At 37.3% G+C, this 12,913-nt stretch overlaps 1 protein-coding gene across 5 annotated transcripts in view; it reads left to right on the top strand.

The window, feature by feature from the left end:
• Window positions 1-11,289, top strand: part of TSPAN14 (tetraspanin 14) — a 62,946-nt gene extending 51,657 nt beyond the window's left edge. For all 5 annotated transcript variants that reach the window (XM_064513781.1, XM_064513780.1, XM_026116776.2 and 2 more), the window contains 5 exons: window positions 592-762; window positions 3,008-3,133; window positions 4,792-4,836; window positions 5,421-5,540; window positions 7,476-11,289. In XM_064513781.1, the coding sequence (XP_064369851.1) occupies window positions 592-762; window positions 3,008-3,133; window positions 4,792-4,836; window positions 5,421-5,540; window positions 7,476-7,547 (534 nt within the window). In that variant the 3' untranslated portion in view covers window positions 7,548-11,289. The remainder of the gene's footprint in view (window positions 1-591; window positions 763-3,007; window positions 3,134-4,791; window positions 4,837-5,420; window positions 5,541-7,475) is intronic.
• The last annotated feature ends 1,624 nt before the right edge of the window (window positions 11,290-12,913 follow it).

The following is a 12,913-nucleotide window of genomic DNA, read 5'->3' as shown; positions in this document are numbered from 1 at the left end:
CGTCTTTATAATAGGTATTTCAGAACACAAATATGTAACCTCACAAAATAAGGTGTTCTGGAACACATATTTTGCTGGTTAATGCACTTATCTCCTTTCAGTAGTTCTTAGGGAAAATGAAATCCCTTTAAAGTCTAAAAATCTTTGGAATAGTTGGTAAACAAAATTAGGAAACTTAAGTGACTAACATGAAATCTCCTAAACATTTCTTTTTGTACTGGGATTTCTTCTTTCCATCAGATTCAGAAACAAGCTGGAAAGAAGTGATAAAAACTGAAACAATCTAAGAAGCACTGTCAGGGCTACTTTAGTCCTATGTTTTGTAGCTTCTTGCTTGTTAGTATTTTCACCACTGTACATAGCAACTGTGGTACAGTGCTTTTGTTCACTCTGTACTTCAGGCGACTAAAATGAAAAGATTACTCTAGCTCTTGGGTTTTTTGCAGTGTATTCTCATTTAGCTGACCACCTCTTGCAGGAGCTGTACTGTGTGAGGATTTTAATCCAAGTCTTCTGTCTGTTGGCAGAGTTGGAGTAGGAATACATTCAAACTGGATGTGTATTTTCTAATGTGTGACTTTGTTTTTACAGTTCTGTGGAGCAATCGTGTTTATATTTCTGCTGGAGCTGGCAGTGGCAGTTCTGGCTTTTTTGTTCCAGGACTGGGTGCGGGACAGGGTCAAGGAATTCTTTGAGAATAATATTAAGTCTTACCGAGATGATATTGACCTTCAGAACCTCATTGATTCACTACAGAAAATTGTAAGTTCATATCCATGTTGCTTTTGTGCCTTCTGAGAGATGATGTAGCTTGGGATGTTCTCCCCTTTGTATGTTTTACGAATTTATCATACCCAGTAGCTAATAGTGCCATATTACAGACATGCTATTCTGCTGCTCCTGCACTGAAAGCGTTAGGGAGGCAAGACTTCTGAGGTACAGTGCTGTTCCAAGTACAAATGTGGCAACTTTGCCAAACACCCATCTTCCTTTTGATGTCTTTGACTTGCTCCTCTGTTCTGATCATGATATCACAGCAGTTTAAATAAAAAGTTAGCAATAAAAATCTCTATTCTGAAAAAATTGTACAGTTAAGCCAATGGCTAGTCTACACTCTTGTTTTAGGAGACATTGCAGTCATGTACAGGGATGCAGTACAGGGCCTTTTATCTTCTGAGACAGACCTTGCAATGAACCAAAGGAGGGTGAAAGGCCAGTCTATAGGCAGTGATGGAAAGGTGAAACAATTTTATGTTTCTGTGGACCTAAAATATTCAGTTAGTAAAAAACAATGGTGTACACCAGGAGCTGACAAAGCCTGTGCTAGTAAGGGCTTGGTGGCTTTCAGCTGATCAGCTTCTCTTGTCATCATACCTAAGAAACCCTCCAGTGAGGATGACTGTTCTGATCTTTATTGCATGCATATACGTGTGTGTGTATACACGCACATGTGCATACGCACACGTGCGTACACACGTATACGCACAATACATACATATACACATCATCTATATAAATATATATACATATATATTTGTAAAATATATATGAAGAGAGACTGTATGTCGGTATAATTCATGAAATGGTAAAATGTTTTTTCCTTTTTTCCTTGTGATAGAAGATTAGGTGGTTCTTATTGTGTTTTTGTTTGTTCATCTTTTAGAAAATCAGGTTTAGAAATCTGTGCCAATGACTCAGTTTGATAGCAAGGCATATTTTGGACTGGAGAGCTGCCTTGGACAGCTATATAACAGCAGCTTTACCTATCTTGTTTACTTGCTCTTGTGTGTCTTGATGGAAGTGTCCTCTAAGTAAACTGTATGAATTTCAGTGCTATTTGCTTTAGCTTTTAGTGCTAAGGGCACTTTTTGAAAGGTAGTACTCCTTAGCAGTCTTACCTCACCTGTTGCCTGGCCACTTACAACACTGGTAACTGTTTCAAATTTGTACCCTCCCTAGTTGCTCTTCTGTTTATCTAGTTTCAGAGCAGTCAGCCAGCCAGGCTAATAAGCTAAGCTGATTTGTAGTTGAACTACAGTTAAGTACTTTTCAATGAAAAAAGGCTGAACTTAATAAAGAGTTCAGTAGCCAAGCTTAATGAGCTGAAGAAACCTGAAAAAATGGACAAAACATCTCTGAATCAGCCTGTCACTGAGCAAACAGGAGAAGTTTGCAATATTAATTAAGCGTAGTCCTGTAAGGGTTGAACAACAAGGTGCAACAGTATTTATAAATGCCTTACTGAAATCTATCTTCTAAGGAGTCATGAGCTGACTTGCTGTGTTCTTAAGATGTGCCTCTGGGGCCCAAAGAGCTTTTTGTAGGCAGCTCATTTTGCTGACTAAATGGAAACTTGCTTTCAGGCCTCTAACTGAGCAAGGTTTCTTTGTAGCTCACCTTACTAACGCAGATTCGTATGTTCAGTGGTTGCATGCCTTTTTACAAGGGCTTGTTGGGTGGGGGGGAGAAGGGACTAGGAAGACAGAAATGAACCTGGTTTACTGTCTTTGTTGTAAAAGTATTGAAGCACTTAGTGACCTAAAGTTGCTTCTCTTAATATTGTATTGTGACCATTCTGTTGAGCTCTTTTTAGTCATGTTTGCTATGAAAACTAGGTGTATGCAGTTCTGCTGTCTGTTCACATCAGTGTCTGTCATCACCTGGTAACTTCTGAAATCCATTTACTGACTTCAGCAAAGCATTTTTGTAAGCTCTTGTTGCACCATTTATAGATATATCATAATTACATCTGGCAGTTACATCTGCAGTGACAATTTTTATGATGTCATGTTGACGCTCATTTCCAGGAGCAATATGCCAAATGTATTATTTGGTTGATATCGTAGAACTATGCTATAGATCAGTTTTGTACTGTAGTATTGCTATTGATTCTGCACAGCCTTTGGAAAGAGATGATAATCAGCAAATACCATTTTGGAGAACTGTTCAGTGGATGTATTGTCTCTAAAATAACCCCGAATGCTAAGTGTTTGTTTATCTTTTCCAGAACCATTGCTGTGGTGCCCAAGGTCCAGATGACTGGGACCTTAACATATACTTTAACTGTAGCAGTGAAAGCAAAAGTCGTGAGAAGTGTGGCGTTCCTTTTTCCTGTTGTATACCTGATCCTGCTGTAAGTTGTTTCCTGGCTTTGTATTGCTGTGATGTTGGGGAATTATGAAAGGAAGCACTTCTTGAATATGATGTGATGCTTAGGGCTTTAAAAGACCTTTTAAACAATCAAAAATTACTCTCGATAGAAACAAAAAAAATTGCCTCTTCCATTCTTTAGTGTCTAAACCTTGGCAACTGTCATATGGCTGGAAATGTATTGTCACCTGAAATCTCAGACTGTTTTGGTCTGTAAGCGCTGTCAGTATTGTTTTATTCCCAAATGCATGTTTCCTTGAATTCCTGACCCCCTCTCATTCAGATTGTCGGGATCTGAGAGCACTGTCTAAGCAGTATGCTTACCTCTCGTTAGAGTTACTCCACACCATGCATCTGCCAAACAAGTAGTAGTAACTCCATCTGCTGATGACTTGGTTTATCAGCAGCTAGTAAAGTGCTGTATGCACAAAAGCAGTTTAAAGCACTTGAATCACTTCATGGTTTTGGCAAGATTTATGCGCTTATGAGTTAGATCTGTGAACTAGACTTTAGGAATCTGGCCCCTTCAGTGGAAGCCAAAATGCAAAGGTAGATACGTAAATCCTCTGTAGCATTATTGGGCTTAATTATGGCTCAGAAGATCAGTGCAGATATCCTCATGCAGAGCAGATAGCCATTGGTAGAGTATATTTACCTTGACTTGTGCTTGCCTTAGAAATCAGCCAAAGAAAGTTGTTGTCAGGGAAAGATTCCGAGTTCAGATTCCCCAGTAATTTCAGCAGTTGAGTTCAAAGCAGTTCTGTTCAGCTGCAACCTCTTCTGTTTCTGGTGCTGTGTTTAAGGAGGCATAGGTGTGTTTAAGTGTCTTTTTCTATGAGGTTCTATTGCTTACATTTTAATTTTTCTCGCTATGCATGGTGTAAATTATAATTGTGTAGTAAGCAGGTTTTCATAAGTCTTACAAGGAAAACAAACAGGTCCTGAAAGGAATGTCTTTGCAAGTTTGGAGCTAAATCCTACCATCTGGCTGTGTGGAGCTGTGGTTTGGAAGCTCTTTATAGTCTTCCTATTTGGGATCTACAGCTGCAGCATTTTCTCTCTTTCAGGACTAGCTATGTCTTGGAGTCAGATTCTGTGGGAGACCTGAGGCTATCAACTCTAAGGGGGTTCAAATAGCTTGTAGAAGTCTCCTGTTACTTGTTTTTAACTCATTGGGATACAAGTTCCATACCATGTGAAGTGATGGACTGTAGGCCATATTCATCCACTACAGGTGTAAATAAATCAGCATGGTAACTTTGTTGCTACCTCAGAATATTTATGTGAAATAGCTAAATTCCATGAAAAGGATCTTGCAAATGTTTTACCTGTATACTGACAGTACAGTTATACTTCATGTTGAAGAAGCCTTGCTAGTTGAAAGTCAAGCAATAGAAGAAGCAGGCTTACTGGGGCTTTTGGGGGAGTATGGAAGATGCTTTACTGCTAATACACCCCTCTGTTTTGTCACTACTTTTCTGGTGTTCTGTTAACGCTTTGCTAATTTTTAGTGAAATGCTTCTAGAAAAATACCGGTTTTGGCAGTCTTTGCTTGTCCATAAATCTAGCAGGTAGAAAAACTTACTGTGAACACAAGCAGTTAGAAATCAATTGATGTGTTTTCAATCTTTTCCTTTGCAGCAAAAAGTTGTGAATACACAGTGTGGCTATGATGTCAGAAAGAAGGTAAGGTGCTGGAATGTTGTTGTCTGTCATGTCCTGTGTCTGCCAATATATCATGTAGATTTAAGCATCTTTCAAATTACATTTTTAGGACCTGCATAGGCAAAATAATCAAAATTATGTGGAACTGCTGATACATAATGTCAGTAGCTCAAAATTCTGGGCGCTAATTGGGCTACATCATGCTAGTAGTGTGGGGAAATGTTCTTTCGTTTAAAGCAAATTTGTCTGTACTATGGCAAGGTGGAGAGAGCAGGTGATGGAACAGGTAAAAAGTCTGTTTCTGGAAGGAGTAAGACTTGCATTCAGATGTCTCAATTATTAGTTCATAATATCTCATTCTGAATTCTGCTCTATGCCAATTCTAAAACATTCTACTAGGATTTGTAGTAAGGTACTAGCATCGTTGTCCTGGCATTCCCTGAGTTTGGGCATATTTGTATTTCTGGAGTTTGGTTAAAAACATTAGCTGCATATGTGAAATATCGTTAGTTTAACTATATCCTGCTGTATGATCAAATGGTGGTGTCATAACAAACTTGAGCCAGAAAGTAATGTATTTTCAAATTCTTCTTCCCTGCATTCAGAGCAAGAGCCAATGGGATGATCAGATTTTCATCAAAGGTTGTATCCTTGCTCTTGAAGCTTGGTTACCCCGAAATATCTACATTGTTGCAGGTGTCTTCATAGCTATCTCACTGCTGCAGGTTAGTTTTTGTTATGCTGCTTTTTTTAATCTTGCAAATACAGAGCCATTGAGAGTAGAAGTAATGGAAGGAGACAGCAGATGTTTGTACACTTTGGATGCTTTTAGGTATGAGAATAGTATGGCAAAAAATATAATTTTATAGGGGTGATGACTTAGGGTGAAATTACATGATACCAGTTTCATTCTTGCAAAATTGTTTCTCTAATGAAGGTCATGTAAGAATACAATAAATTGCATGTTATATGTAGTATAGCTTGCAAATATGTGTTATATCATTGTGTATTTATAATATAGTACATGCTGTGTTACACTGTTAAATGATATATATAAAAATATGATAAAATATTTCTTGCATTTCAATGTGCTGTGAGGGAGATCAGGTAGTCATCTACTCCAATAGATCTGAACTACAGCTTTCTATCACAAATAGAAATGGATTTCAGTATTCTCACATCCCTTTCTCAGGATATTCCTGAGATTACCACTTAAGTGGCAAGTGACTGTACAGTGGACTGTAAGTGAATTCATGTATCAAACTGCTCAGAAAGTCAAGAATAGAATAGCAGGGAAGCTGGTGAACAAGTTGAGAATATGATGTTAGCAGAACAAGGTGAAGGAATTGCTGTGACCTCTTGTAATACCTTGTCTCCACTTGGTACATCAAAGAAAATGAACCAAAATGTAAAACATATCTGATCTCTTTTGAAGTGGATCCTGCTTTCATTGTGGCAATTGTTTACACTTACCTAAATTGCTTTCCTGTGATGCTGCTTTATGTTTGTAGTGGCAAATAACTAACTTGTTAACTCCACTACAAAATTTTCCTTGTAACTGAAAGAATGTGTTGAGCATAGAGTGCTAGCAAACAGGCACAATACCTTTTTTCCTAGCCATAGCAGCACTGCCCCCATGGATCTTTGATATTTTTTCAGTATCTAATAGTAGTGCTTCATTGGCTTGTGGAGACCTGCTGTCCTGAAAGCAACACCTTCAGTTAGGAGGATGTTCAAGATACAAAGTTTAATTTTCTGGCAGTGTGACAATCTGATGTTGTTTTTCCGATGTTCTAAGCCTCTGTGAGACCAATTTCATATGCCATTTGTATTTTCAAAGGGGATCTTTCTTATGCTTTAAGCTGTTTCATGGTAGGACTGAGTTAGACATAATCTGTCTACTTCTGAAACAAATCTTTAAGCTTTCCCAAAACTTCACCCCAGTTTTTTTCCTTTCTAATAATGTTTTTGGGAAATGTGCTGAGTTAAGAGTATACTTTAAGAGTAAATTTCCTGGAAAAGTTGAGTGAGTGATGAAATTTCAAAGTTAAATGTCTCAGAATGATTTGGGACTTCTTTCATTAGCATTTATGATAAGAATTTCACTACTTTAGCATGGGTAACTGTACATTCCATACATATATTTTTTAAAAAAACAGAAAATCAACTGGATGAATAAAAATTTTGCAATGAATGAAAATGGTTCAGACTTGTAATTTTAGGAATAGGTAAGTGCGAGTGTTACAAGACCCAAGTACACTTGGCTATGAGGATTCTTCTTTGCTATAGAACATCCAGAAGTTTATTTTGAATGCTTCTGAAGCATTAAAATAAATACCTTTTTATCATCAATTATCTTTTCTACTAGATTCTGCTGCCCATATAGCTGTTTAAATAGGGTCTTTTGTTAGGGCCCTGCTCTGACAGATGATCCTGGCTGAAAAATGGTGTCTGAACCAGCAAACACTTCATGGATGCTTATCTTTATTCACAAGAGTAGTTGCACTGGATTTAGTACGGTGTAACTGGAACATGCAAGAAGTAGGTTTTCATTCTGTGATAATGACTAATGGCAATAAGCTCTAATTTTTGAGCCATCTTGCAGACTGGTACATTCAGAATGTCTCATCTCACAAACAGTTTGTTTTTTGTCTTTTTAGATTTTTGGGATTTTCCTAGCCAGGACATTGATTTCTGATATTGAAGCTGTAAAGGCAGGTAATGCCTTCTGAATATAAAAGCACACACCTGTTCCAAGAGAAGTATGTTTTACTGCTATTGATTGGACACCAAGGTGAAAAACACGCAGACCATGGAACATGCCTGTTATTAAAGGCCGTATGTGGCTCTTACCTGCTTGTACTTTGTTACGCACTGGTACAAAAAAGGATCTCGAACACACACCTGTCTGCCTTTTTTCCAGAGCGACAACTTATTACACCAGAGTTGCTCTTTGGTGTGGAAGAAATGAAATATTGGAGGAACAGATTTTTAAAGAACGTAGCAAGCAGAAACGTAACTGCTATAAACTTCTTCCTTGAAGAACTGCCTTGAAGATTGTTCAGTTTTTACTCCTGACTGTTGTCATCAATCTGTGTTGTAATCTCTTCTGAAGACATGCTGATCTCTTCACAATCTTGAAAATGTTTTAGTATCTATAGAAGACCCATGCAGTCAGTGTGGCAAGATACCCAGGAGCCGTAATGGTCATGGTATTGGAAATGAGAGAGAAGACTCACTAGTTTTCTAGTTTTGTTTCTCAATTGTGCAGAAATAGGGGATGTTTTTCTCTGACCAGGAATAACATAGATGTCTCAGGAGCAGGGACTTGTGCTCAGCTTTAGAGAGACAGAGTAACCCAAGACATTTTGAAAGATCAAGCATTTTCTTGAAAGGAAAAATCTGACTGTGTTATCTATAGCATTATATGTTAGAAATACCTTTATTAGGGGTCAGGTGAAGGGGAGAATCCCTGATGCTGCATTTCCTTTCTGAAAAGCTTGTAAATAGTTTTTATTTATAGAGGAAGAAAAACTCTTTAAAACTGCTTAGCTTTTTTTCTTGATCAATAACATCTTTAAAAAATGCTGCCTGTGGAAATTTCAAAATGCAGCTGTTTCAAGAGGTAGCTTTCCCTCTAGTTTCTTTCAGGCCTACTTGTGTCCGATTGTCACAAATCCTAATTGCTAATATTAAGACTGAGGAAAAACATGGGTCAACATTAATCCTTATTGAACTGTTTTTTTTTTTTTTTCTATCAAGGAATATAAATTTAGTATAATATTAAAGTTGAGGGTTTTTTTTTAAAGTCTTTTATACAGCTGTTGAGTCTTCAGTTCTGTTTGTATTCTGATGCATGGTTCAAATGTCAGTCCAATCACAATGATACAGTGACCAGAACCATTTCTTTGCAGTAGTAAGCTGCCTCAAACTGAACTACTGTTGAAGTAAAATTTTTTCTTTGGCTTTTACTGGAAGAAAACAACTTTCTTCTCCCCCCACCCTCCATTCTTGGGAATTGATCTGAAGCTTAGCAGGAGTTCCAGTCTCTTCTAGAAGCCTTTGGACCGGGATTATAGTGGCTGCAAAAGTGTTGCTCTTCTATTTTCCTTGCCATGTTTGGCATAGTATCTTTAGCTTTAAGAGAGAAATATGTGACTGAAAACCTCTTGGAAATGTAGCTGTCAGTTTTACTGTGGGCCATATACTAACAAATTGTTTGCTGCTTCCAATGACACGTGTCTTTCAGCGAGAGCAGATTTATTTACAGTGCCTAACACAGTGTAAATTCTAGAAAAGTATATATTTTTATAATGGTATTTTACTGCCTGTAGTCTGCCTGAAGGATTTAATGCTTGTTTTTCCAAAGTATTTTTGACTTTCCTAGGAAGCCAGACTTCTGTATGCATCTCTATAAATATCTTTATTGTGCATGTGTTAATGAACATTTCACTGGCAAAAGCTGATCTTGGAGTAAGAATCTTTATCTGTCTCTATTGATTGTCCAGACATCCTTCAAGCTTTTAATCTGAAACATTTCACAGACAATGCTGTACTTTGCATGTATATTTCATTTGAGCTTTTACAGTTTTCTGGGTTTTTTGGCCAGTGATTGACACAACAGGAGAAGGAAGCTTGTCTAAGGATGGCTGATTTCCTTAGAGTAGCAGAGAACACAGTCTGCTATTAACTTATCTGAAAAAACTGAAAGTAAAATATCCAGAAGTGCACTGTGATTTAAGCTTTGATATACAACAAGGAGGAAAAAAAAGCAGTAGATGGGAGCTTACAAGGTCATTGAGAAGAGGACAAGAGGCATTTCTTCTTTAGAGCCTTGAATTTGAAGTTTGTTCAACTTGTTTATTTTATCTAGTCCAGTAGGAGCAGCCAAAAATTCGCTGCTGTTACTGCTACTTTGCAAGGAACAAAGTAGTGTTCAGTAAGGCTTGCTTTAAATTTTAGTGCTTGAAACTTGCAAAGCCACCTCATGCAATTTATTCTGTTAAGGTTATGTACAATAATCTGATGCATGTAAAATTAGAGAAGGATGCTTTATATTTTTAAAACATTGGACTGAAAATAGCATTTAGGGAATATGTTTCACTTTGCCATTTTTCTGACACAGACAGCTCCTAATGCTGGAAAGTCATTTCCATGGTTGATATAAATCATCATAGCTTCAAAGTTATCAGTGGAGTTCATGCACTGAAATTAGCTACTGACAAGGGCCAATGTCAGTGATCAGAATTCAACTATCTCTGCAAATCTCAAGTTGCTTGGAGACAAATGAGCATTCAGATCCTTTTTGAAGTACCATTTAAATGCAAAACCATTTACTTGAAGCATTACCTTTCCACAGTTTCTTATTGACTTTGGCTCTGTTAACAACAGCTGTGTATCAATGCTTCAGTGATTTGGAACCTAATTCAAGAAAACAAGTTCAGCCTATTTCAGGGTCTTTGAATTCATGGGCTTTTCTGTTTTCACTGTGGATAAACTCTATGTTCATTCAGTATCATTTTTTAAAACTACAGCAATCAAGACTTTTTGTCCCAACACATTTTAAAGTGCACCCCCACTGGTGATATACATGGCTAGTGTAATTTGACTTGGACAATTTTCTTATTATTTTCTACTTAAAGTTATATTTAGTGCCTTTTTTATGGACCTGCAATGACCTCATTGCTGAAGATTTAGATTATGCTTTAAACAAGTCCTGTCAGCATAAGCAGTTAGGGCTTGAGGCAGGCTTACACCTGAAGGAGAAGCAAATCAACCATTTCATAAGGAGAGGTTTGGTAAGTATAATGTTGAGATTTCAGTGGTTGCATTTGGAACAGCTCCACTAACACTACAATAGAAACAAGGTTTTTAATGAAGATGTCAAATAGGAGATCAGACTTAAATAACTAGACTGAGAGAAGGAAACTTATCATTCAAGGTGATTGCTTTATTTCTCAGAAATGAGCACAATTTATTTCTGTGAATCAATGTATTTATTTGTCAGTATGTTTGGCGGTGCAACTGTTCTTTTGTTTCTGTTGTTATACCTGGATTTGGACAAAGTTTCCTTGTACATGAAGAGGAGGGTGAATCTGAGCACTGAACAAAGTGAAGTGACCAAAGGAGGCTCCAGTCTCCTCCTGAAAACCTGAATACTTCTTCCGTAGGGTCTTGAGTTTTGGTGACCCTCTGTACCATGCCTTGTGGATTGATTTGTATTCTAAGTCCATTGAGGCTGATGTAGCGGTCTGCTTAATATACAGAGAATTACCTTGGGTTTTTTTGTTTCCCCATTCCATCCTTCCTTCTCCCTTCCCCTGTGAGCCATCATGCAGCTTGGATGTTGTTTAGTCAGTAGAAGGGGAGGTTCTGTCTTGTCTTCTGTGATGGCTTTTCTGAGTGACTTTCAGTATTTTTTTTGTCAAGCCTTAAATTTGATTAAATAAAATTTGATGTTTTATACTGCTGGAACTTGTTTTCTAAGATTTGTATCCCATCATTAGTATTTGTTAGAGGTTTAAACTGGCTACTGACACTGCAGTTTGTCGATAACTACAGAAATGGTAAAAGTCCACAAATGTTCATGCATGTATTTTGCTGAAACTTATTCTTACTTTATTTTATTTATTTATTTTTTTGTCCTGGCTGCTGAATATTAGATCCACCAGATGCTTTTCTCTGGTTTATTAATGAAAAATCCTGAAAAAATAGAAGTCGAAAGCCATTATGAGGAACTGCAGAATAATATACAGAAATAATGGTTAAATCTAGACACCCAAAACAGTAAATAAAAACTGCTGTTTGCACCATGACTACTGTTATCCACAGTTCTCTCTTGTGATTTTGCACAGTTGATGGTTTGTCATGTCTGATCAAGGCTCCTGAAATTACTGTAAGAATGCAGAATAAAAATTACTTACAGAATTGAAGATGAGGCTTGCATAAATAGGTCTGTCTGCCTCTTCCACCACTTCTACATTTCTTTAATGCGTAAAAACTTGTGCCTAATTTGACTAATGTCAGAGAAACTTGTAGCCAATAGAAAACACTTCATGTTGTAGAATGTTAAGGCTGAATCATTTCTAACAAGAATGACTTGACTTGAATGTGATTGCTTTGTGTGTGTGTCTGTATGTATAACTCACAGGTCCCAAATATATCTCATACTAATGTCTATTTTGGCTACAACTCCGTATCTTATTTGCGATCTGAGATTGAAGATGTTCTTTTAAAAAAAAAATCAGAAAGATGGGGAGTACCCGTACTGTTGTGTGCTTTAAGGTAGAGGGAGTTACAGCTTGCACATGTTTATCAGCTGTTATTTTTCTTCTCTCCACTGTGTAATCAAAAACTGCTTATACATAAAGTAATTTGTCTGGGGTGGTTTTGGAGTGCGTCCTTTCTCAGGAGTACTTCTGACAGTGATATTTGCTGGCATGGGTCAGTTGCAAATGTAGTGGGCTAACTAGTGTTAATGAAAGCTTTTGCTGAAACAAATGTTTACAACAAAAAATTGTAATGGTTTTGCAGGCACAAGACAGTTGCACTCAAATTGCTTGAGAATAGGGAGCCGCATTGACTTTTAAATAGTCCCAGTTTTATTATTTTAATTTTTTAAAGGACAATACTTTGCTGTTTTTTCCTCAAAATAATTCTTACTGCTAGTTGCATAAAAATGTCATCGTGCCCTACTTTTCCAGTGTCCAATACTATTGCATTTTGAATTGGGTCTTCTAGGTCTTGGCAATGTGACTCTGCATGAAGCCTGCCTATGGCTGCTTCAAAAAGTTCCCCATTAAAAACAAGCTGTGGAATAGATCCTGTTTTTATCTTTCAAGTGGGAAATTTTGAGCATGAAAAGTTGTTAATGAAATGTTGGAGCGGAACAAATGTCTCTGAACATTTCTGTATCAGAAGCTAAACCCAGGTTCTATCACTGGAGATACTTTAATGAAATGCCAGCCACTTTCAAATCTTCACACCCCCTCTCTTGCCATATCTAAGCAGCTTTAATCTATATACTGTCCGATTACTGTCTAGGCACTGACTGCAGTTTACTGCAATCTGTGCTTCTAATGAATATCCTGTCAGGTTG

Source organism: Dromaius novaehollandiae, chromosome 6, assembly GCF_036370855.1.
Source record: "Dromaius novaehollandiae isolate bDroNov1 chromosome 6, bDroNov1.hap1, whole genome shotgun sequence".
NCBI lineage: Eukaryota > Metazoa > Chordata > Aves > Casuariiformes > Dromaiidae > Dromaius > Dromaius novaehollandiae.
This window is presented reverse-complemented; position numbering and strand designations above follow the sequence as displayed.